The sequence below is a fragment of the Lathyrus oleraceus genome, chromosome 6 (assembly GCF_024323335.1).
Source record: "Lathyrus oleraceus cultivar Zhongwan6 chromosome 6, CAAS_Psat_ZW6_1.0, whole genome shotgun sequence".
In the NCBI taxonomy this organism is placed as follows: Eukaryota; Viridiplantae; Streptophyta; class Magnoliopsida; order Fabales; family Fabaceae; genus Lathyrus; species Lathyrus oleraceus.
This window is the reverse complement of record NC_066584.1, coordinates 514,942,513-514,966,268: the sequence shown is the minus strand read 5'-3', so window position 1 is coordinate 514,966,268 and position 23,756 is coordinate 514,942,513. Positions and strand designations below refer to the sequence as shown.

Here is a 23,756-nt window from a genome sequence, read left to right as displayed (position 1 = left end):
TTTTAGAAGAGGAAGAAAGAGAAGTGAATCAGAATTTTTCAAAAAGTGATATTTATTCTCTTGAATTAGAGTTTTTTTTAGGAAGAGAAATAAATATTAAAATATAATTTATTATATTAACTAAATTAATTTTTATTTAAAAAATAATAATTTATCTCTAACAGAATGTAAAATTTTAGATTTTATATCCTATTGCTTTTCTTCTTTTCATGCGACAAAAATATTTGATTCTACGTGAAGTCTCTACCTCATATGATACGATCAATAATTACTTTTTTTTAAATCGATCACTTTTATTCTTAAATTCACACAATAATATTTTTATTATTATAACTATACTTTCTTTTGTTTATGTATTTTATTTTATTTTATTCCTATTGTTTTATTTTCTTAATTTTTGTATTATGATTCATTTTTTCATGTTTTTTAATTTGTTTTAATAATAAATATTTTATTTTTGATTATTTATATTATTTATATTTGATATTTTGTTTTCTCTTTGATAAAATGTGTTATATCAATATAAAATAATTTTATACTATTATCAATATAATTTTAATATTTAATTATATCATATTAATATTTAAAAATAAAAATGTAATATGGTAGAATATATATTTAGGGATGATTGACATAGTATATATTCCCTTTTCTCTTCATAAAATATACTCAAAACTATTATTACATATAATTACTCCTATTTAATAAAAAGATAAATTAATTTCAAAACCAAAGATATATATATATATATATATATATATATATATATATATATATATATATATATATATATATATATATATATATATATATATATATATATATATATATATATATATATATATATATTAACCAAACACATTTAAATTAATTACCTCTCTTTCCTTCGCGTCCCTTCCCCTTCCCTTGACTTCTGTTGAACCAAACATAGTATTCGAGAATAAGTGGTTGCTAAATTTCCATTTTCTTGTAGTTTCCGTGATAAAAAAATTGCAGAGAATTTAGAATAAACAATATGGTTTAATTGGTCTGATTTTTGTTATTAGTGATCGATGATGTCGGCTCTTAAACTCACCGCAACCGCTTCTATCTACGTCCGTTCACCATCAACCGCCGCCACCGCCGCCGTCAAACCCCTCTTCCTCTCATTCTCAAACTCCTTCACCTCCAGAAACTTCCACCAACACAAACGCTTCAGATACACCTCCTCCGCAACTAAATTCCCAATTTCCAATAAACCCCCCTCTTTCTCCGCCAATTTGGGGATTTCTGGAAAAACCCTAGTTTCTACCGTTCCACCACAGCCAGAACCAGAACAGGAACAAGAACAACCACAATCTTCCAAATTGCTCACTCTACCCACCATTCTCACTCTTGGCCGTGTCGCCGCCGTGCCGCTTCTTGTTGCCAGTAAGTGTTTCCCCTATTCCGCTCACTGCAACATTTTCATTTTCAATTTTATCTATTTTTGTACATAATTGTGTTCTGTGTAGCTTTCTATTTGGACGGTTGGCAAGGAACAGTAGCTACTACCACAATCTTCATTGCTGCTTCTGTTACAGATTGGCTTGATGGTTACATTGCTCGCAAGGTTATTCAGTTCATTTCAAACACCACTAACTAACCCTATATTTTTCTTGTGTCACTTTTTTCTTTTGCTAAATTTGTTTTTTTGCAATGCAGATGAATTTAAAATCTTCATTTGGTGCATTCTTAGATCCTGTAGCTGATAAGGTATTTCCTCCAATTCTTAACTTTTGATGCAATTGCAATTGCATACCGAAAGGCGCATGTTAAGGAATCTAAAAGTAGAAAATTTAATCTAAAAGTAGAAAATTTGTATTGAAACTAATCATGTTTAAACATGCATGTGTTCTACTCAATGCAGCTTATGGTTGCTGCCACATTGGTTTTATTATGTACTAGACCTTTGGATGTTGGTTTGTTTGCACAAGCACCCTGGTTACTACCGATACCTGCCATTGCCATCATTGGTAGAGAGGTAATGAATGCTTATCTGACTTCTAATGCATGCTTTACTAATAAGCTCTTCTTTACATCACTGGGAACTGTGTGAGGGTCCTTCTTCATGTATCACTAAATTCATGCATCTTAATTGTTTTGTATTATTATATTTCTATATTTTGTTCCATTTTTCATATTTTGTTCTTTGATGTTTTGTTTGTAATGTGTTTATGTGTACTAATGAATGAACTCTTACTACACCAACTTACCTTTACAATTAAACTGGTGTTCACTGTAACAGTCAAAGAATAAGAATTACTAATGATGTTATTTTTCACACTACTGAATGAACTGGGCCAAAGCCAAGGTGGGTTAGATAATCAGTTTGTGTGTGGGAATGGAGATTTTTCAAGCATTTGATGATCTATTGTTTTAATCTATGGTGCTCTGGGAGCGAAATCTCTGATAGTTTAATTAGGGGTGACATTTTGTTTCCATCTTGTGTATATACCTGTAATTGTATTTTGCTTTGGCATGTTGATGATGCATAATTAGTATATAATTACCCAAAAGTTTAATTCTCTGACTCACTGAGATCCATATTTATATGGTAAATTAGCCATACTCGTGTATTTTCCTTATGCTTTTGAGACATCATACTTTGCCCTGATTTACTGGTTTTGCATTAGTGACCAAATCAGATACCTTATAATTTTTTTTTCATGTTATAGATTACCATGTCTGCTGTCAGGGAATGGGCCGCTTCCCAGGATAGTAAGCTTTTAGAGGTTTGTTTCATCTTCTGTACACTTGAAATTGAATTAACTAGCTGGTATTAGCACAAAGTTATGAGCTTATATCATGAAACTTGGTATAATAGGCAGTTGCTGTTAATAACTTGGGGAAGTGGAAAACAGCCACACAGATGACTGCGTTAGCCATCCTCCTCGCCACCCGGGACTCGAGGTATAAGTTTAATTTGTATTAGATTAGAGATTCTATGAAAAGAAAAATTATGTGAAAAAACTCATTCCTCAAACACACGAGCTTATACTTCAGTTATCTTTTAGCTAATAACTTGCTCTAAACTACAAGTGCGTAATGCTTAGTCTTGTTTTCAGCTGTCATCGACTGATGGGATTTTCTGTATTTTCTCGATTTTTTTCCAGTCATGGAGGAACTGTCTTTGTAGTGGGATCTGGTGTTGCTTTGCTTTATACTTCAGCAGGGCTTGCTTTATGGTCATTGGTTGTATATATGAGGAAAATTTGGAAGGTGTTGTTGAGGTAGCATACTTCATGCTCCATGTATTTCACATATATATATCCAATTTTTTGCGGCTCCAATTCTCTTGTAGGTTACCATACTACCGATGTCTCGAAAGGGAGCTCCATTTTTGGGGGCATGTAAATGTAATATTTATTCTGTGCAATGTCTAACTAGACAGCACCATTTCTCCTATTCCTGAAAATCATCCGCACACATTTTTTGTCCTGTTATTCTAGTTCGTAAAATGAAAGAAAGAAAGAAGACAGCTGGATTTTGGAGTCTCTTAAACTTTGCACCTGAGAAAATTCAAAACAGGAATTATTATACGACCCTAGTTTACTTTTCAATTACCTTTCTTCTGTTATGTTATTTTTATTCATTATATACAAGTATAAGCACACTATCAGTTAATTTCAATGCATTTATGGTTAATATGTATGTCTGTTTTAGACGCGCTCTTGCAGCTACAGTGTGCATAGAGAAGTGTTGATCGATTGGGTAGATAAGTTTTATTTGAACAAACTATAACTCGAACACTTTCCGACATCAAGTATACTAGATAGTATGGATATCAGGAAGTTGAAGTTGTTTCTTTTCGGTTAGACTATATGTTTGGATAATCAGTTTGATCAAGTATTTACAACGTAAACACTTAAACACTTCTCACAAGTGTGTATGTGATAGAACTAGCAGAAAAAATATATGAAACAATTTAAAGGAGTGGTGAAATGGATTGTCTTTTTGTATAGAAGGAAAGGTAAATAGCTAAAGTGTATAACCAGAGCAAAGCTCGAGCTCCTCCAGAGAATACAATCTCCTAATACAAATGATAGTAATAATCATGCGTACTCTAACAAACACCACCCTCTCCCATATATCTCCCACTACTAACAACCTTTCTAAGAATCAGGGATTTCCTTTGTCACGTCACTAACATAATTGTTCCCCACTTTCTTACCCCTGCGAACATAGACTCTTCATATAGCAGGATTGGACCTTTCATTAGTAACATGCCCAATAGTAGTTGTTCTATCATTACCTTCCCCAGGAACAACAGCCTTATCCTCAAGGCTGAGAGAAGGGAATTGACTTTTTAAAACTGACTCATCCTCCCAAGTTGTGTCTTCTACAGCTCTTCCCTTCCAACGCACCAACCATTGTCGCACCCGCTGTCCATTTTTTGTAATTGGTCTTGAAGCCAACAATTCTTCCGGTTCTTCTAAGTGTTTTGGCTCTATCTCGAGCCCTTCCAGTAGTTGAGGTTCAGCAACATACTCCCCAATAGCCTTCTTAAGTTAAGATATATGAAACACCGCATGTACTCATCTTCCTTCAGGCAATTTCAACTTATATGACACTGCTCATATTTTTTTCTGGATAGGAAAAGGTCCGAAATACCGTGGAGCAAGTTTCTGATTAATCCTTCGAGAGATTGTTTGTTGCCTATGGGGTCGGAGCTTCAAGAATACCCATTCACCCACCTCAAATGAATAAGCCTTTCTTTTCTTGTCCGCGTATCTCTTCATCTGCTCTTGAGCCTGAGTCAAATGATACTTCAATTGACGTAGAACCTCATCCCAATCAACCAACTCAGCTGCCACTGCCTCTACCTTAGTTTCTCTCTGTAGAAATCTCACCACAGTAGGTGGTTTTCTTCCATACACCGCTTCAAATGGCGTCGTACCCGTAGACACATGGAATGTGGTATTATACCACAATTTGGCCCACGGAATCCATTGTGACAACTCCTTCGGTTGTTCTGATGCAAAACAACAAAAATATGCTTCTAGGCACCGATTTACAACCTCTGTTTGCCCATCCGTCTCCGGGTGATATGAAGAACTCATACTCAACATAGCCCCCTGCAAACGGAATAACTCTTTCCAGAATAAGCTAACAAATAAGGGGTCACGATCACTAACAATAGATTGTGGAACACCATGGAGACGCACCACCTCCATGGTAAAAATCTCAGCCACTTTTCTTGTTGTGTATGGATGCTTTAAGGGAATAAAATGTCCATACTTAGATAGTCTATCCACTACTACAAAAATAGCCTCATACCCCTGTGATTTCGGAAGACCAGTTATGAAATCCATTGAGATGTCCTCCCAAACTCTCTCCGGAATTGGCAGTGGCTGCAACAAACCCATGGGTGACGATGCTGAATACTTTTGACGTTGGCACACGTCACAACTCTGCACAAATGTTTGAACTGACTTCCTCATTCCTACATAATAGAGGTTACCAACTAATCTCCGATATGTACGCAAAAACCCCGAGTGCATTCTTGAAAGGGCATCAACAACTTTATTTTCTGGGAATGACGATGCTCCTGCATACATACTGGGAATGACATTATTCCTTTTAGTTCCACTTCTTCATGCATTCTTGAAAGGGCATCAACAACTTTATTTTCTGGCCCGGGTTTGTACACTACCTCAAAATGATAACCCAATAAATAAGGAATAAAAGGACGCCAATGTTGAACGGCCAGAAAATAAGGACGCCAATGTTGAACGGCCAACACCAATGCCATCAACTCCTTCTCATACGCCGACTTACTCCAATTATTCTTAGATAAGGCTTTGCTGAAGTAAGCCATGGGTTTCTTTTTCTGCATCAGTACCGCGCCTATTCCTCTCCCGGATGCATCACACTCAATCTCGAAGGGTTGTGCAAAATCCAGAAGGGTTAAAACTGGAGCTTGAATCATAACCCTTTTTAGATTCTCAAATGCCTTCAACTCTTCTGGTCCCCAATGAAACCCTTCCTTCTTGGTTAACTCCGTTAACGGTTTAGCTATCTTACCATAACCCACAATGAATTTCCGGTAATACCCTGTCAGCCCCAAAAAAAACCCTCACCCCTTTGACATTATGAGGAACTGGCCATTCCAAAATGCTATTAATTTTTGCTGGATCCACTGCCACCACTGTTTAGATATTACATGACCTAAATATTCAACCTTCCTGCTAGCAAAATTGCACTTCTTTTGGTTAACTACAAAACAATGGTGTTGCAAAATCTCTAATACTTGGGACAAGTGTGCTAAATGTTCCTTCCACCCCTTACTGTAGACTAGAATATCATCAAAGAAAACTAAGACAAACTTGCGAAGATATGGCTTAAAAATCTGATTCATGGTGGATTGGAAGGTAGCTGGAGCGTTTGTTAATCCAAAGGGGATTACTAGAAACTCATAGTGTCCTTCATGAGTCCGCAATGCCGTTTTTGCACGTCTTCTTCCTTCACTCTGATTTGGTGATAACCGGATTTCAAGTCAAGTTTGGAGAAATACTCGGTTCCATGCAACTCATCTAATAATTCATCCACCACCGGTATCGGGTAGCGATCTGTAACTGTAACTTTATTCAACTCCCTATAATCAATACACATCCTCCATGAGCTATCTTTTTTTATTACTAGAATGACAGGGCTTGAAAATGCGCTTGAACTGTTTCGAATGATACCTTGACTTAACATACTCCAAACTTATTTTTCGATCTCCTCTTTGTGGTGATGAGGGTAACGATACGGTCTTACGCTTACTGGTCCAACATCCTTTTGTAACTCAATGGCATGATTAATTTCTCGTTTAGGTGATAGCCCTATATTTTCTTCAAAAACTCCCTTGAATTTTCTCAATAATTCATTAAGCTCCTGCTTTTGCACCTCTGACAGTTCCTGTACTTCATTTGTTGGTACCACTTCTTCTTCTAACAAACTGTGCAAGGAGTTCATCGATGCATGAGATATGTTGTTGGTTGACACCTCTTTGGTAATGAAGAATTGACCATGTAATTCCACCCTTTTTCCTTCCCATAGAAAACTAATGGTCATCTTCTCCCAGTCAAAAGTTACTTTTCCAAACCGTTGCAACCAAGCCACCCCCAATATCATATCTAGGTCACCCAATTTGAGGACATAAGCATCAACACTGGTGGTAAAGTCATTCAAACACACCTCCAATTTTCTACATCTTCCTCTTGTCGATACTCTGTGACCATCACCCAACTTCACTCCCATTGATCTTCCTTGCTCAACATTTAGCCCTAAAGCAGCGGCCACATGAGGTGAGACAAAATTGTGACTGACACCGCTGTCAATTAAAATCATAATTGAGACCCCCTTCAAGCTTCCTTGGAGGCGCAAAGTGGTAGGAGGGGTATTGTTCGACTTAATGTTTGTTTCAGTAATACCAAATAACCCTATAGAGTTGCAATCTAGCACCTCTTCCTCATCTTCCTTAACTTCGATGGCTATCACCTCACCTTCCTCATTAATAGTTTCATCATCTTCCAAAATCACCAACCTGAGTTGTTTCTCAGCACACTGATGAAGAGGATGATACTTTTCTCCACATCGGAAACACAACCCTTGTGCTCTTCGCTCCATCATCTCAGAATACGGCAAGTGCTTGAGGCCACGGTTGCGTTCTCCTCCATATCTCCTTCCTTCGTCACCTCTAGATCTGTCTGTGCTGGTGTTTGCATTCGTATTCCCATTTGGGTTAAATGGTGAAGAACCCGTTTTACTTTGCACTGATCCAGCAGAATAATTAGTAGACCCATTTCCCACTCGGGTCGAACCTGGGTTATGTTGAGACCCAAAACCTGTTTTCCAACTAAGCCCATATCCTCCTGACCCACTTCCCTTCCAATTACGGGGCCCACCAGCACTTACTCTTGACAACAACGACCCACGCATCTCCGTCTCCACATCACAAGCGATCTTCATCGCCTGAACCCGTGAACGTGGATTCATTGTTCGAACCCTCAGAAGAATATCCGTTTTGAGTCCTCCCATGAAATACCCCAAGTACTGCTCCTCCGATAACCTCCCTACCTGCGACGATACATATTCAAAGGTGGTGATGTATTCGTCAACCGTTCCAGTCTGTTGTAAATCCTTCATTTCCTCAAAAGGGTTATCGCTTTGTCTTCCCCCATATCTCTCAATTAAAGCCTGTTTTAGCTTCAACCACGTCAAATCGTCCTCCGTCTCCCTTAACAAATTGAACCAGTGGATTGTTGCTCCTTCCATGCTTAGTTTTGCCAATCGGACCTTCACCTCCTCCGATGTACCCTGAACTTCGAAATACGTCTCAACACGTGTGACCCAACCCACAGGATCGTCACCATCAAACGATGGTAACTCCACCTTCTTCACCGCCATCTTATACTCTGTCACAGACTCCTCCGAAAACGTAGGTCGTTCCACCGACTGTCGTCGCTCCCACAGTTTCGTAAACTCACTCATCATGGTATCACAAAACTCTTGCATCATCATCTCACGAAAATCTCTCAACTCCGAGAGCCTTTCTTCTACTGTTTCCATTCGATCTGACAACTTAGGTGGCATGTACTGGACAAGAATTCACTGGTACCTCTCGAAAATCCGGTAGGTCGGACCAATGATAGAACTAGCAGAAAAAATATACGAAACAATTTAAAGGAATGGTGAAATGAATTGTCTTTTTGTATTACTTGATGGAAAGGTAAATAGCTAAAGTGTATAACCAGAGCAGAGCTCCTCCTGAGAATACAATCTCCTAATACAAATGACAGCAATAATCGTGCGTACCCTAACAAACACCACCCTCTCCCATATATCTCCCACTACTAACAACCTTCCTAAGAATCAGGGATTTCCTTTGCCACGTCACTAACAGAATTGTTCCCCACTTTCTTACCCCTGGGAACATAGACTCTCCATACAACAGGATTGGGCCTTTCATTAGTAACAGGCCCAATAGTAGTTGTTCTATCAGTATGCTAGTAGATCAACTCAAATAATTCAGACAAACTTTCATTATTCAGTGAAATTTACTACTACAAATGTCCTAACAATCTTGATTTTCTGATCTTCTAAACAATCTTGAAATTTACTATCACTTAGACACTGTTTTTCTGATCAATCTTGATACTCTTGACTCGTACTATGATGCCAAACATTGTATTCATGTATTGACCTGCAGATAAGAATGGATCAAGGATCACAACAATTGAGTGGCATTGTTAATTCAAACAATGTACTCCATTTAGTCAAGTAAAGTTCAGCCTTATGATACCTGGAAGCGCTTCTTGTAGCTTTCTACAAGCTCTCTGGGATCAGAACGGGTTATTTTGTAGCCTTCAATGTTGTTTATTCCCTGTAGTAAGAACACAATTGAATTCTTGAGTATAGCTCAGGATACAAGTTTATTGGTAAACTTCTATAATTGTTATATTTCAACCTTGAGTTAGGAAGTTCTTTCACATATATATATATATATATATACTCTTTCAAAGTGTTTTCGTTCTATGAGATGTCCATCAAATATTTTACATGCACACATAAATAAGTAGGATTTTACTTTGCTCTACCTCGATCCATGCTGCCAGTTTAGGTCTGCCCAATGTAATGTCATAATTTTTCACATCCATTAGAAAAGGTTGAAATCTTTCAATAAAAGGAGCATATGCTATATCTACCTGAAATAACACAAACTCTTGAAAACTTCAATTCAATCTAAAAATATACTAGCAATATACACTATGCATTGCCATTGCCATTACCACAAATCAAGATAAGTATACTCACCAAACTGAATTGGCCAAGGAAGAAAGGTCCATGATCATACTTGGATAGAACATTCTCAAGGTAATCAAAAGCAGTGCCTAAAACAAGATTTCACATTCATTTTATTATTTTTCTCTCTTTATATGTAACAAAAACAACATTGAAGAAAGAAAGTGTCATTTTACCAGCCTCAGTTACATCTCCTTTAAAAGAAGAAACAACTGTCTTGGAAAAGGTATCTGTGTAAGATATCATTTCGTCAGCAAATTCCTTATCAGGAGAACCCTATATATTTATATCAGAGACACAATAAACCTTTTTAGTTTACACTTTAAACCTGAAAATAAACATCAAAAGTGAAGATGAAAATGATGTATCTTAATTACATTAGGAAAAAGGGAAGGTCCTTCAAAGTGAGTGTCAATATATTTGATCAGATCAAGACTCTCTCCTCTAACTTCATTGTTATGTTCAAGAGATGGAACCTAAACTTGGAAGTACATTAAAAAAAACACTCTTTAGAATGAAGCAATATTTGACTTTTCAAAACAAATATATAAGAAAGAAGGATAAATATTGTATGGACCTTGTTTGGTGGGTAGAGTTTGTCCTTATACCAGGAAGGTCTGTCTTGTAAATCAATGGGAACTAACTGTATCTTTTCCTGTAATCCCTGCATCCAAGATATAGAGATCTTGTTACTGTTACCATCATATCACAAGTGTCGGTGTCGACATTGATGCAGACACACCTTTTTTCAGAGGAGAACTAACCTTAGTGTTACGTGTGATCCATACACGCTGTGCGTAGGGACATTTGTAGGAGATATACAATCTTGAGCCACAAGAATGAATAAGGAATTAGTTCAAAACATGAGTTTCATTTGTAAGGTGAAAAAGAGGATAAGAAAGAAACCTGGTAGTTCCATCGAATAAAGAAGGTGAAGGTGAAGTTGAAGTAAGGGGTGGTGGAAGATCTTGTTGAACCCTAAACCATAATAAACATATAAAACAAAGCTAGATATAACAAGAACAAGGACAAAACATGTTTGTTTAGGAAAGAGTATATAAAGAAACATATACCATTCAGTTGTTGTTGGCAGTGGAACCACACACAATTTTGTAACAGAACTAAACCGTTGCCGAAGGTGAAGCTTATTGACACGTGAATGATTGTGGAAATGGATGATAGTTGCTGTGGAAATGAAAGGAAGAGAAGAAGAAGAAGAAGGAACAAGAAAGTATGGTCTTGCTGATACTGAGAAAATGGTTTTATTATTTGTTGGCAAAGATGATGATATAGTGGCCATTTCTAGATGATGATGATGATGAATGTTGATTATTCTCACTCTTTCGCCAAGTTTTTCCTTACTCTATTACTGGTTTCACTCTCTCTTTTTTTTTTCTTTTTCTTATGAACGTGTGGCCATGGCACTATCTCTAGATTTTTTTTAGTGAGTGAGGTGATTTTGTATGGTGAGATATTTTATTTTTTGACATTTATATTTTTTAAAACTATTTATTTATAAATATCAATCACTTGTTTTGTTTATCCACATTCATCCTATTATACAATTTAATTTTGAGTTAAATTATTTTTCTACTTTACAAATAGTCTGTTTCGTGTAACATTTTGTCTTCAATTGATAGTAAAATCAACCTATCTAAGTACTCTTCACATCCCTTCTTGAAAAACTCTAGGAAAGAAAAACCATTCTTATAAGTCTTTAAAAGTAAATTTAAATATCAAACCTTCTTTTACATAAGAGGACTTAAATATTTATTATCTACATGCGTGGGTTTTAAATTAATCAATTGTATAATACATATTTTAAATAAATATTATTATTATACACATTTTAAACAAATATTATTATTATTTAATTGTTACGTTAAATAATCTAAAGAATTTTTTTCAAAGAATTAACTCATTAAAACAAAATAAATAGGTATAAAAAAATTAAAGCCCGGTAGTGTTGGTGGCCTACCCTGATAATAATAAAATGATAAAATAGTTGATTTTTTTTAAAAATAATTAATTTTTCAAAAAAATTCTTAAATAACCATATTTTTAAATATATTAAACTAATTATTTTTCAAACAAAAGAAATTCGTCCCCAGAACACCATTGTATGTGACAAATATTTATATGTAATGCTAGTAAAGCGTTCTCTTAAAATACAATATAGAAACCACAAACTAGGGGTGTTCAAAACCAAACCAACCCAATAGAAAACCGCAAACCAAGCCAAATCAAACCGAAACCGCAAAAAACCGTATTTGGTTCGGATTCGTTTGGATCATTTTTTAATAAAACCGCACGGTTTGGTTTGGTTTGCGGTTTGTATTTTGCAAACCGAACTAAACCAAACCAAACCGCATTATGTTACAACCCAAAGTTCACTTATCCCACATCCAACCCAAACCTCAAACCTAGTATGCCTTAACCTTACAATTACAAACGATTTTCTCTTAATCACACTTAGGTTTTAATTTCAACCTTCTTAAATCTCTCATAGGAGTATCACACATTCTTATCATCTTCTTTTCCATGTAGGTCTCTCCTATTCTATTCTAATAAGTCCTCTATTATTTTCTTTCTTTTTTATCTTTTATGTTACTATTTTCTCTTCCAATTACGTTTTTATTGCACTTTTCTTCTCAATCTCGCATCTCTTATGTTCTTTTTTTCATCTTCCTAATCTCTCATCTCATATGTTTTTTTATGTTTTATTATAATGTCTTTGATATTATTTTATGATACTATTTATATTTCTCTTTTATTTCACTTTTGTCTAATCTGGTTTTTTGTATATTGAACGAAACGTTTTTGTCTAAATATGATGATTTTTGATGTTATTTAGTAATGTATGAATGACTAAACACAAAGTTATGTCGTTATTTATAGGAGTATATATGGCTCAATAAAAATATTATAAAAAACCGAGCCAACCGAACCAACCCAAACCGCATTGATTTGGTTTGGTTTGATTTGGTTTTATTTCTAAAAGTCAACCGAACCAAACCGAACCGCATGCTTTTTTCTCTTGCGGTTCGGGTGACTTTTATTGCAAAAACCGCCCAAACCGCACCGCGAACACCCTTACCACAAACAATGATGTACTATGCTTTTAAAGTTTATATGCATGTGCCATTGTCATAGACATTACACATATCAATGAAGTCCAAAGCAAAAATTTAAGTGCATGGTGGCGCATCCTCTAAAAGAAAAACTATATTTTTAAAAGTGATTATTTTGATATATATTTTAAAAATATAATTATTGAGAATTTTATTTTTAAAAAGTGGTTATTTAAAAAAATAAATTAAAATCAGTTCAATTTAATTTCTTATCACATACACTTTGATATGGTATTATTAAAGTGAAATTAAATCGAGAGGAAAAATCAAAATTCTACTGATCGAAAGATAGAATTTATATTGTGATCTGTAATGATGGAGTAACATTTATTATATATATCTCATCATTAGCTACTCCCTCCGTCTTACAATGAGTGATCTAGTTGACCATTTCACACAGATGAAGAAAAATGAATAAATGGAAGAGAGGTAATGATATTTTTATTAAAATGTCATTGTCAAGTATTGAGAATGGTAAAAGTGATATTAATTAGAGAGTAAAATTGTAAAAAGTATATTGGAAATTGAAATGGATCATTCATTTTGGGACACTATTTTATTCCAAATGGATCACTCATTGTGGGACGAAGGGAGTAATTCTGTTATGACACATGCTAAACATTTTGTTAGAACAGGTGGCAACATCTACCTAAACATGAGTATGTTAGGATAGTTACACTAGCTGACAAAAACTAGCAATAGTTAACACTAATTCTAGTACATGTCTAAATTACAAGCTAGTAATGTATAGTATACTATAAACTGACTTATCTAACACCCTCTTAAGATCATGGTAGACTTCCTTGAAAACCACCTTGAACTTGAAGCAAAAAGAATAGGAATTTGTCAATGGAAAAAGGTTTAGTTAGGACATCCCTAATCTTATAACAACTATGAATGTGACAACACTTAAGTTGTTTAGATAAGACATTTTCTCAAATAAAAAAAGAAGTTTATCTCCGTATCCTAAGTCCAAACACACAAAATTAGTTTGTGAGCCATAACAATAATACTTTGATTGCCATAATGAATGATAGATGAAGAAATAGGTATATGAAGTTCTTGCAAGATAGTTTAAACCCACAGAACTTCCAGAATGATGAGTGTGAGGCTTCAACCTCCACACTTAATCTTGCAACAACTATCCGCTTATAAGACCACCAATGTATTATATTAGGGCTAAAGTATAGAGCTCACCCTGAACCAAATTTACGATCATTTGATTATGAAGTTCAATCTGAAGGAGAATTGCGATCCAAAACGCAGCGGAAATTAAAATTTTCTCCTATAGAGATCCTTACGAATGGTCATGATCAGTGATAGAATATTTACCTCTGGTGACGATGGAAACCTTTGGTGCAGATCTCTTGTGACGATCAAATCTTTGATGCAGATCTACGGAGTGATCACAAACGTTGAACGATGACAACGTCTCTACTCAGTCCACACGAACGGATTCCTTCAATCTCAGTGCTAGTTGGTATGAATGAAGGCTTTGAGTGTGTGTGTGTGTGTGTGTGTGTGTGTGTGTGTGTGTGTGAGAGAGAGAGAGAGAGAACGAAAATAATGCAACCGCAATGAATGCTTCTGCACAAATAGAACCACTTGTGTGGGCTTCAAGCTAAAAGCCTACTTAAGTGTATTTTGGCCCATATCTTATAATATGCCCAAAATCACTTAAGCGTGTGGTACCTTACCATATTTCGTATTCTTCTTAAGTACACTGTACCTTACGATGTTCTACAATTCACTTAAGGGCACCGTACCTTACGGTGTTCCTTAGTTACTCTATCTCTCATCAATCCGTCCTTTGTGTGTGACCCTGTAGGTTTTCGCGACATTGGCAATTATATTAAATCACGCATTTAACATAATAAACAATGAGCGGTATCTAGCAACACATCACTGTTACCCAAGACACGAAAATGTCATGTGATCTGACAAAACCTTCTGTGATAATACTTATGTGCATAATTACCCTTTTGCCCTTATGTCTATATTGAACACAAGGCATAGACCGTGTCATCCTTGTCCAGTTCAATATTGGGCCCATAGACATTTATCCTGTTATGCAGGATGGGCAAATTCCATCTAGGTCACTCATGTCCCTCAGCATGCTTCGTGGAGTACCCATCAACTGTCTTTATGGTTATCCAGTTACGGACAACGTTGGATCAGCAATAAAGCACTCGACTCTACATCTAGGGTCCATAGTGGTTTCAGGTCGAAGAGTGGTATACACCATTATCACCATGAGAATAACTTATGACACTTTGCATAACATTCTATATAGTATTCTCATAGCGGGTCAATCCAGTATAAATATTACTCTTAATATTCATACCTATGTTTAAGACTTGATAACTCCTTATCCATGATCTATGAGATGTGATCATCAGTCTATATACATAATAGTCTTAATGCTTTAATGTTATCCCACTTCACAATAAAGCTCGACTACGGATATTTTAAGAATAGTGTCCTTATGTTTAATGTGATCTCATGACCAAGTCACACTTGATACATTAAACGGGCTAGCTATTCTAGGGACTTTATTAAACAAACGTAATAAAGAAAAAGCCTTTTATTATTAATAAATAATTCGATACAAGTACCAAAAGTATTGGCCTCTAGGACTTACACCAACAATCTCCCACTAGCACTAGAGCCAATCAGGCATACCCCTGATGCCCATAGATCTAGTATGACCATCATGCTTCTGCTGCGCAAGAGGCTTTGTCAGTGGGTCAGCAATATTGTTAAGTGTAGGTACTTTGCATATTTTCACATCTCCTCTATCTATTATCTCTCGAATGAGATGATAACGCCTAAGTATGTGTTTGGATCGTTGGTGAGATCTAGGTTCCCTAGCTTGTGCGATAGCACCATTGTTATCATAATAGAGACCAATGGGATCCACAATGCTAGGAACCATACCAAGTTCACTAATGAACTTCTTAATCCAAACAGCTTCCTTTGCTGCGCTTGAGGCAGCAATATACTCGGCCTCAGTTGTAGAATCAGCAACTGTATCTTGCTTTGAACTTTTCCAGCTCACAACGCCACCGTTTAAGCAAAACACATAACCATTGGAATCATGCATATTAAAGCGTCTCAGCACTTTGTCTATGTACGTACTCTGACTTAGGCCAAGCAGTTTTGTGATCTATCTCTATAGATTCTGATTCCTAATATATAGGCTGCTTCACCTAGGTCCTTCATAGAAAAGCATTTCCCCAACCAAGACTTTACTTGTCGCAGGGCAGGGACATCGTTTCCAATGAGTAATATGTCACATAATACCAGGAAAACGATCATGCTCCCACTAACCTTCTTGTAGACACAAGGCTCATCTTCGTTCTTGATCCATGAGTAATACATCACCTTGATCAGTTATGAGATATCCATATCTCTCAGGTAAGTGACGTATCCTGCCTGACCTACGCAGGTCTTGTTCTACTTGAGCAGGTTGCTCTTACAGGTTGTTCTACTTGAGCAGGTTGATCATTTAATAGGCCATTACAAGTCAAAATTATGATTTTTCATGAAAAATAAGTCTATGGATCGATACATCAAGTTTATGGGTTGATACATAGTGAAGGAATCAATTTTTTTAATGAAATATAAGTATATGGATCGATACATCAAGTATATGGGTCGATACATACTGAATGAGTTTTAAAAATAAAGATTATGCCTGAAAAGTATCGATACATAGGTGGTGTGGGTCGATACATAATACATATGAGTCAACTCATCCATGTTTGGAATCAACTCCAACTGAAAGGTTTTTTTTTAAATTAACAATTTCATCTTCAATGTATCGATATATATGTGGTGTAGATCGATACATACTGCATATGAGTTGACTCATCCGTGTTTGGAGTCGACTCCTACTGAAGATTTTTGTAAGCAAATGTTTCTGCATTAAAGGTATCAACTCCTAGAGTCTATGCATCGACTCTCAGGCTTATGTATTGGCTCATACTTGTTTGGAGTCAATACATTCTGTTTTGTTATTTTTGGCTAATAATATATTTTGTCTGTTATTTTTCTACACACACACATACATATAAATATGCATTCATGCATCATTTCTAAAACCTTGAAACCAAGAACATACAAATAATTCTTTCATCATCTTCAACCTTTTCTCTTCATACATTTAACAATGACACATAATCATTTTTGTTAAGTGTCATATAGATTAGATTGATAAGGTCCAATTTAGGATTGTTTTAATCAAATTGGGTTGAGTATTCTTTGGAGGTTTCATTGATAAAATAGATTAGGGTTTTTTCTCCAAGATCAAGGATTGATTTGGGGGCGTTTTGTACAAGATTTCGCAATGAGAATTCAACCGAGTGAAATCTTTGAAGAACGAGGGTTCTGTCAAAGAAGTGGCAATAACTGAAGGATCGACTTGGAAGTCTTGGGTCATTTGATATTGCTTAAGATCAAGGGGAGAGAATAATTTATGATCAATATCAAACATAGGGTTTGGGGGTTTGGATTTCTACTTTTTTCTTGTATACAACTCTTGCAAAAGTTAATTACATATCTTAATTCTATTTGAAATTGGGGGAAATACGTACCCATATTGAGGTCAATTGAGGAACTGCCTAAACAAATCTTGGTGTTCTCTCTCTCTCTCTCTCTCTCTCTCTCTCTCTCTCTCTCTCTCTCTATATATATATATATATATATATATATATATATATATATATATATATATATATATATATATATATATATATATATATATATACATTGATAATTTACTAAGCGTGCAACTTGATACACTGATAAGTTTGTTTGTGTTAAACTAATTCAAATTGTTTTGTAAAGATAACTGCAATCTAAACAATTGCAATTGGTTTTTCATATCTTCAACACAAAGGAAAATTAGCTTGATATTTATTGCACACCAAGTGTTTGATAACTTATTTGTGTTAATTTTTGTTTCCTAATTCATTGGAAATTGATTACAAAGTGTGACATTGTTCATACGATTATTTTGTAAAACATATTGATTTACTTTCTCATCATTAGTATATGTTTCGTTAGAGTTTAAATGCATATCTTATTCTTCTGATAATGATTCAGGATAGACGAGTGTCGATTCAGAACTGTTTTCGTTTGTCATAGTATATATTTTCAAAACAAAATTATAATTGAAGAAAATTTTATTTGTGATCTATTCACCCCCCCCCCCCTCTAGATCGTTGCACTCGTCTAACAGTATGAGACCTGACTTCAATGCCAAAAAATAATCCAAATCACCTAGTTATTTGAGAGAAAATTGAACTTTTTAGCTACTGAGTAATATATTTAAGAATTATATCATCCACGTAGACTAAAAAGAAAGCAACTGTAGAATTGAGTGAGTAGGTAATTAGGATGAGTCATATTTGATTTTTTGAATCCAAGTTGAATCAGTGTACTTTTCAACCGTTCAAACCATTTCCTAAGGACTTGTTTAAGGTCATATAAAGTTGTGTGTCATCGACATACTTGAGAGGGATAAGAGGAAATAAAACCAATGGGATGCTCCATGTAGACTTCTTCATATATAATCCCATTTAAGAAAGCATCAGGGACATTAAGTAGCTTGATGGGCCACTTGTTAGTGATAACCAAAGTTAAAATTAAGAAAATGGTAACATGTTTTATAATAGGAGAAAGTGTTTCATGAAAGTCAAAACCATGTAATTGGTGAAATCTTTTAGCAATTAACTTGGCATTGTACTTATTTATGGTACCGTCAACAATTTCTTTTAGCCTAAATATCCATTTATAACATATGGCTTTCCTATGAGGCATGAGAGGGATAAGAGGCTACATATAATGTTTTAAGTAAAACTTGGTATCCATCATACATAGATGAGAGCCAATTATGACCTTTAAGGGCTTGTCTAGTTGTTATATGTTCATATATAGTGAGAAAATTGAAGGGGACATGCAGGGTAAATGAATATCAGATTTTGACCTTGTTTACATAGGGTGAATGTTTTGTGTTGGAGGTGGTGGGATAGGGGTTGAGTTCGGATAATCAGGTTGGGAAGGAACTGTAGTAGTTGATAATGGTGAGTTGATGGTAGATGGTGAAGGTAGGGGCATGGGAGATAATTGGTACAATATGGGAATGGTTAAACATATTGGATTGTATAGGAGAGACATATGGGGGAGGGATTGCGATTGTGTTAAGGAGGAGACACATTGGAAAATACTAATGGAATGATACTTATGGTCACTAACTTGGGGGAAATATTAGAGGTCTGGGTTTTGCTTGAAAATAGATCATTATAGGGAAACCTAAATTCATTGAAAATAACATCTTTGGATATGAAAAGACAGACACTGGGAGAGATACATTTATAACCCTTGTTCTTGGTGGAATATCCAAAAAGAGGTATTTCATGGCACCTAAAATAAAACTTATGGGAATGATATAGTCTTAATAGAGGAAAGAAAGCAAGCCCAAAAACTTTAAGAAATTGATAATCAAGGTGTTGGCCAAATAGACAAAAATAGGAAGTATTGTAATTAGTGTATGCAGAGGAAAGTATGTTTATTAAGTAGACAATTGTGAGGAAATCATGATCCCAATGTTTTAGAGGTAGATAGGCATGACTCTACAAGGTTTGGACAAGGTCAACAATGTGTATATGGTTGCGTTTATCCACACCATTTTATTGATGTGTATGTAGGAAAATTATCTATTAATAATAATGCATAGTTAAGACGAAACATTGCTAAATGGTATAAGCTCACCTCCCCAGTCTATTTAAGTTACTTTATTAGGAGACCAAATTGAAGCTCAACCATAGCTTTAAACTGTTTTTAAAATAAGGAAAGAATCAAATTTATTCTTTATAAGACAAATCCATGTGAACCTAGTGGATTCATGTAATATAGGTGGTTTATGGAGGATGAAACAGGGACAAGACCCCATAGGTCACTATAACAAGTCCCAAAGATGTAGTGTAATGAGTGAGAGATGGTGGAGCATATAAATGATATACCTTACACATATAACAAGAAACACAAAATTCAGAAATATATTTATTGATAATGGGAATATTACAATGATATAATACAAAATACAAAGTATTGGGATTGAGACGCCCCAACCTTAAATTCCATGTAAATTGGGAATTGGGGGACAACGAGTGAGGAACGAATTCAACAGAATGTAATGGATTACAACTAGAAGAACTAGACACTAAGCAAGGGGAAAGCTTGGGTTAACAACTTGAGTGGTAGTCTCGAAAAGGCATAGAATCCATCGTTGAACCTTCTAGCAAGATTTGATTACTGTCTTAAGATTTTACAAAACATTTGTTAGTGTGAAACTCAAAATAAATAGAATTATCTTTGGAAATTTTGGTAACACTTATGTGAATTTTTGTAATTGATGGCACAACCAAAAGTTTATCAAGAATAAAAGATTTATTGGGATTATAAGGAAAAGGAAATGTAGAGGAACTGAAAGAGAGAATAAGCATATCTAGACTATTTCCTATGAAAACATGGTCATGACTTTCAAAAGGAGCACAATGTTGGATATTTTGAGAGTTATCAGTGACATGGTAAGATGCTCTAGAGTCTGGGAACTGAGAGTTTTAAGAGGTAGGAGTAACACCAGTAAGCGTAAAATTAGGTTGTAGATAGGGTGATGGAGAGATATGTGAATATGTGGAGGGTATGGTGATATTATATAAGGTGGTCTAAGTTGCGTATTAGGTATATATTGTGTATTAGGTCTAGGTGATCCATAGGGAAAATCATTGGAAACATATGGGTTAATTTAGGCATTTTAAAAGTTGAATATCCCATGAAATCATGAGGAACAAGTGCATGAAAATGTTGATTAAATCCATGATAACAGTTGGTGGCAGTATGTCCAAATTTGAAGCACACTTGAAATTATGTATTACCATGGAGACCACAACCACCACAATATCCATTACGAACACCTCTTCCAAATCCATAACTACAAAGAGTGGACATTTGTAAAGAATCATAAGAAGGCATTTGTGTAGATTGATAACACGAAATTATATCACATTTTAAGACTTAATTTAATTAGATTATATTATCATTTACTTTAATTTATCCCATTTTATCAGATATTATGCAGTATTTCTTTTCTATTTTACATCAGGTACCCATTTTGAAGCAAAAGTGAAAAAGGGGAGAAAAGAGGTGTAAAAAGCAATAAAAAGGAAACAAATGACCAAATGCCAAAGCCCAGCCCAAAGCGCACAAGTCATCAACGCTGTGCCTGTGACGGACGTCACAGGGTGCGTGACGAGCGTCACGCAAAACAGACTTGTGACGGACGTCACACATAGCGTGACGAGCGTCACGCAACTCCACTACCTTTTTGGCGCAAGTATCGCCCTCAGAAAGACTTGAAGAATAACGTTAAGGAGTTGGTCTCCTATATGCACGCCGTGGATATAGCCACGCTGAAGAATGGGAGAAACGGAATCAGTTACCAAGGCTATTATAAATAGCCATCTCACAAACCAAAAGAACACACAGTTTTTGCACGCTCAGTCTTGCGGAAGCTCTGCCAAATTTATTTTTTCACGCCTTTGCCTATTTTTCTTCCTTTCCAGCATCGTTCACTTTATTTATTTTATTTTGCAAGCTTTGTTTTCTTTTTCCCTTGCAATTTATTTTCCCCGTTCTTAGCTTTTAGATATTTTTCGCGTAGTAGTTTCTACACCGGAAACTACTGGGCAACTTTATACCGGATTTAACCTTACGTTATATTCGAGTCTTTTTTATTTCCTTGATTTAATTTACTGTTTAATTGAAGAATCGAAGAACAAATCCTACCGGCTTGTGGTGGAGTGTTCAAGACCATTGTATTACGCATTCAGGTTCTTTAATTGTTATTTAATTTTTATGCTTTATTCTATTGTTTATTTGCATTGCCTGCCTGAAATGAGTCTGTGTATGCATGATAATAATTATTATTTAGTAAGCATGTCTGGCTAATTTGCCTAGGTATCGGTATGTAAAGTAAGTAGAAAGAGGGATCAAAACTAAGTCGGTCTATTCAAACTTAAAATTAGAATCAATCTTTTTATGGTCTTAACTTACAGGTTTAATAACAAGATTTTTTACAAAAGTAAAAGACATAAAGAAGTTGAAACCAACAGAGCGAGAGTTTGAGGTTTTAACTGGACAGTGTAAGTTAGTCATTAAATCTATCTCAGGGCGAGAGCAAGTTTTAGAATTAATTAAATTCTGACCTTTTTCCAAAAAGTATTTTTAAAGATTGAATGTGAGGACGAGAGTTAAGCATTTAGATTTAATTGTATAACCTAAGTCAACAGAGCGAAAGTTTGAGATAAGGGTGTTTAAAACGGTCAGTATTTTCTTAAAAAGAGTTTCTGCAACTTTATTGTTTTCAAAATATGATTTTTGACTTAATTATAAGTGACAGCAACATTAACATAAGATCATGGTTTCTTCAACAGAGCGAGAGTTTGAGATAAAACCTTTAACCAATAAAGTTAGTCGAAACGATTTATTTTAAAACCGAGAGACCGACAAGGAATTGATTCCCTAGTTTTGACGAACTACATACCGATATCCGTTTTATTGATATTTAATCTAGATATTAGTTTAGCTCTTAGCTCCCTTCCCCAAACAATCAAACATTTTCACCTTAGATTTACGTAGTAACCTTAGATAACGGTACATCGATTCATAAGTCCCTGTGGGATCGATATCTTTTAAAACTACGCGATAGAACTGTGCACTTGCAGTTTGTATCCCATTCTCGACTCACACAGTCGAGCGATTAAGTTTTTGGCGCCGTTGCCGGGGACTTTTATTCAATCGATATCGTAACTCTTCCGTTACGCTGTAGAGACTAAGGTTTCTTTTTCCTTCTATTCTTTCTTTCGTTGATTTGTATGCCACGCACTCGCTCTCAAGGCGAACCGCTCTATTTACGAATCAACGATATCGAACTATATCTCCGAGTCTTACGACGAATTCGGGAATATCGTGCTGAAAACAATCTCCCTCCTATAAACCTTCCTGATATCAAAAACATTTTTCCTTCTTTAACCGAGATGGCAGAACCAGCTCGTGCTCTTAGAGATTACGCCGCTCCATCGCAAGATGAACCGCATTCAAGTATTGCTCCGCCCGCAATCGAAGCAAACAACTTTGAACTTAAACCTTCACTGTTGCAGGCTGTGCAACAGAACCAATTCTCTGGAAATCTTACCGAAGATCCAAACCTTCATTTATCCGTATTTGTTCAATATGCTGATACTGTTAAAGCTAATGGTGTCACTTCAGAGGCAATTCGACTTCGTCTTTTTCCTTTCTCATTAAGAGATAGCGCTAGAAGATGGCTTCAATCTCTTCCTTCCAACTCAGTCACCACATGGAACGAGTTGAAGAAAGTTTTTCTTGCCCGATATTTTCCGCCAAGCAAAACAGCTATGTTAAGAGCCCAGATAAACGGATTTAAACAAAAAGACAACGAGTCTCTTTTCGAAGCATGGGAAAGATACAAAGACATGATGAGACTTTGCCCACACCATGGTTTGGAAGACTGGTTAGTAATTCACACATTTTATAATGGTCTCTTATACAATACAAGGTTAACAATAGACGCCGCTGCAGGTGGTGCACTAATGAACAAACCTTATGCTGATGCTTACCAGCTTATCGAGAGCATGGCCCAAAACCACTATCAGTGGGGAACCGAACGAACAACAGTGGAAAAACCTCAACCGAAAACTGGCATGTACGAGATAAGTAACCTTGATCACGTCAATG

General features: G+C 35.6%; 3 protein-coding genes and 1 pseudogene across 3 annotated transcripts; 1 reads left to right on the top strand and 3 right to left on the bottom strand.

Annotated features, from left to right (window-relative positions):
- The first annotated feature begins 870 nt into the window (after positions 1-870).
- On the top strand, positions 871-3,672 carry LOC127091861 (CDP-diacylglycerol--glycerol-3-phosphate 3-phosphatidyltransferase 2). The gene is made up of 7 exons (XM_051030576.1): positions 871-1,410; positions 1,494-1,591; positions 1,684-1,734; positions 1,889-2,002; positions 2,697-2,753; positions 2,846-2,931; positions 3,135-3,672. Exons 1-7 carry the CDS (start codon positions 1,053-1,055, stop codon positions 3,253-3,255), a joined length of 885 nt encoding a protein of 294 aa, XP_050886533.1. The 5' UTR covers positions 871-1,052; the 3' UTR covers positions 3,256-3,672.
- A 3,057-nt stretch (positions 3,673-6,729) lies between these two features.
- On the bottom strand, positions 6,730-8,598 carry LOC127096509 (uncharacterized). Its single transcript, XM_051035069.1, has one exon. It carries the CDS (start codon positions 8,596-8,598, stop codon positions 6,730-6,732), a length of 1,869 nt encoding a protein of 622 aa, XP_050891026.1.
- A 99-nt stretch (positions 8,599-8,697) lies between these two features.
- LOC127091860 (glutathione S-transferase L3) lies at positions 8,698-11,267 on the bottom strand. The gene is made up of 10 exons (XM_051030575.1): positions 10,881-11,267; positions 10,714-10,785; positions 10,572-10,632; positions 10,385-10,471; positions 10,185-10,283; positions 9,984-10,083; positions 9,820-9,896; positions 9,603-9,710; positions 9,308-9,388; positions 8,698-9,208 (listed from the first exon to the last, which is right to left on the bottom strand). Exons 1-10 carry the CDS (start codon positions 11,105-11,107, stop codon positions 9,197-9,199), a joined length of 924 nt encoding a protein of 307 aa, XP_050886532.1. The 5' UTR covers positions 11,108-11,267; the 3' UTR covers positions 8,698-9,196.
- Positions 11,268-23,423: 12,156 nt separating this feature from the next.
- Positions 23,424-23,523, bottom strand: LOC127099210 (uncharacterized; annotated as a pseudogene).
- Positions 23,524-23,756: the final 233 nt, after the last annotated feature.

What these genes read in the sequence shown, in the direction of transcription:
- LOC127091861 (XM_051030576.1), top strand. Translation starts at nt 1,053, where the DNA reads ATGATGTCGGCTCTTAAACTCACCGCAACCGCTTCTATCTACGTCCGT. An exon ending in ATGGTTACATTGCTCGCAAG is followed by an intron (nt 1,592 to 1,683) that starts GTTATTCAGTTC and finishes TTTGCAATGCAG; the next exon opens with ATGAATTTAAAATCTTCATT. An exon ending in CTCGCCACCCGGGACTCGAG is followed by an intron (nt 2,932 to 3,134) that starts GTATAAGTTTAA and finishes ATTTTTTTCCAG; the next exon opens with TCATGGAGGAACTGTCTTTG.
- LOC127096509 (XM_051035069.1), bottom strand. Translation starts at nt 8,598, where the DNA reads ATGCCACCTAAGTTGTCAGATCGAATGGAAACAGTAGAAGAAAGGCTC.
- LOC127091860 (XM_051030575.1), bottom strand. Translation starts at nt 11,107, where the DNA reads ATGGCCACTATATCATCATCTTTGCCAACAAATAATAAAACCATTTTC. An exon ending in CTGCCAACAACAACTGAATG is followed by an intron (nt 10,786 to 10,880) that starts GTATATGTTTCT and finishes ATTATGGTTTAG; the next exon opens with GGTTCAACAAGATCTTCCAC. An exon ending in GGATCACACGTAACACTAAG is followed by an intron (nt 10,472 to 10,571) that starts GTTAGTTCTCCT and finishes TCTTGGATGCAG; the next exon opens with GGATTACAGGAAAAGATACA.